Raw genomic sequence first — 2076 nt, forward strand, 5'->3', positions numbered from 1 at the left:
CTACCCACCTACAAACCTTTTTAAAATTGAAAACTTTTTTCAAGCTCATACCCCACCCTAAAACCACGCCCCGCACCACGCTCACCCCCCACGCCACCCCACCTCACCCCATAAAAAAATATAAAGTTTTTATTTTGGAGATTACACACCACCCTAACGACAGCTCCCCAGATTTGTCACTAACTATGTTATTTGTGACCAGACTTGTATTATATGTAATTAACTATGATCAAATTTGTCTTCATTGTGGCTGTTGGCGACTGACTAATTTGTGATTATATGTAATTAAGTCATTAACATGATCCCAAAACCACCCCACTAATCCCCTTACTTTATACCATCCCTACTCACGCCATCCTCAGAAAATTTTCAAATCATTGACTTGTGTTATCTGTGATTAATTATGATCAAATTTATCATCAGTGTGACTAACTGTGACGAGATCAATATTAATTGTGACGGTACATAACCAAGTTACAACTAATCACAATTAACACAAAATTGGTCACACCCAATCACATTAAACATATACTTAGTCACATATGATCACCACAAACAAATATATACAAACCGCAGACCAGTACCAAAGTTACAACCACCATCACCTTCAACGCACCATTAGTACCACCTTCAGCTCAAATCCACGATCATACATATTACCTTTCACCGACCCGTGTTATCTATGACTAACTGTGATTAAATTTTTCTTTAGCGTGACGATCTATGATCATGTCAGTCTAATTTGTAACTTATGTAACCAAGTCACACATAGTTACAATTAGCATAAATTTGGTTACAAACAGTTACAATGAAGATAGGCTTGGTTATACCCTATTGCCGTCACCACGACCACTCACAATAATGTCGGGAACCAAACGCGAGTCTAGTTTGTGTCCCCCAGGGCACATTCAAGTTGGCGGAACAATCACATTGGGGGGCTCTGGAACCAAGCGTGGGGAGTTCGATTCCTGGTGGGAACCTTTGATCCAATAAAGGAGGAATTATTGGTGGATTAATCACCATGGAGGAGGCTTTCTTTGGAGAAAGAGTAAAAGTCATGTGGGAACCTGGGAACCAACAAGGGCACATCCTGCGATTTACCTCCCTGAGTAGCTGAGGGGCCGGAGGTTCAGGGACGAGGATATATAGTCTGGCGCAAGTTGGGACACTTCGTTAAAAAAAAAAAAAAAAAAAAAAAAAAACAAAACCCGAAAAAAAAAAAAAAAAAAAGAGAGAGAACCAAACGCGAGCCATCTCATCATGACCACCTGCACCATTAGCAACAAAAACTATCGCCGCCTACCGCACCACCAACAGAACCAACAACAATAACAATAGAACCACCCCATAGATAAGGAAATCACTATCAACATTTGCAAAACACCAACATCCATTCCAAAATCTTGGCTAAATAACAGATGTGATGAAACAACCACCCACCATATCTAATCAAACAAATGCCTACACCACCACATCAAACAACTGATATGATGAAACAACCAGCCACTAAATCAATTTCAAATATTTTTCTTTCACTATTACACGAATTTATCAACCCAAACCCTGAATTCTCAACTTTGAGTTCAATTTGGCAAGTAGAGATGAAGACAACAGTTGAGCGAGAACAGCTTACCCTTCAATACCGTCAATAGGAAATCATTCAACAGAAATGCGAAGTCGAACATTTCTTATGACAACGACCATCGACAAAGCAACGAGCAGCTCATCGCTGTAGTTGCAATAACGAAGCAAGGCGTCGCTGCTGCCAGTAGCAGCGACACCTTATTGCGATGTTTTCATAGCACGATTCACCGCTTGTTTGTTCGCCACCACCTGCGACGTTTTTGCCGTACTGTATGTCGTGGACGTGGCGATGATGACTTGGCTCGTGTAGTAGGCAAGTGGTGGTGCGTATGGTGTGTGGTTAATAGAGAGAGGGTAGAGAGAAACGAATTGAGGACGTTGTGGGGATTGAAATTTGGGGTCGAGGTAGGGGTGGAGTAGATGGTTTGTTGTAATAAATATGTATTAACTAATTTATTAAATTTGTATTAACACCTGATTAGTGAATTTCAA

At 40.6% G+C, this 2076-nt stretch overlaps 1 protein-coding gene across 1 annotated transcript in view; it reads right to left on the reverse strand.

The window, feature by feature from the left end:
• Window positions 1–1012: 1012 nt before the first annotated feature.
• Window positions 1013–2076, reverse strand: part of LOC111398307 — a 2479-nt gene continuing 1415 nt past the window's right edge. Inside the window, exons 5-6 of the mRNA XM_023025226.1 lie at window positions 1241–1299; window positions 1013–1067 (exon numbers count right to left, since the gene is read on the reverse strand). Of these exons, the coding sequence (XP_022880994.1) occupies window positions 1013–1067; window positions 1241–1299 (114 nt within the window). The remainder of the gene's footprint in view (window positions 1068–1240; window positions 1300–2076) is intronic.

Source organism: Olea europaea, chromosome 8 (genome assembly GCF_002742605.1).
Source record: "Olea europaea var. sylvestris chromosome 8, O_europaea_v1, whole genome shotgun sequence".
NCBI lineage: Eukaryota > Viridiplantae > Streptophyta > Magnoliopsida > Lamiales > Oleaceae > Olea > Olea europaea.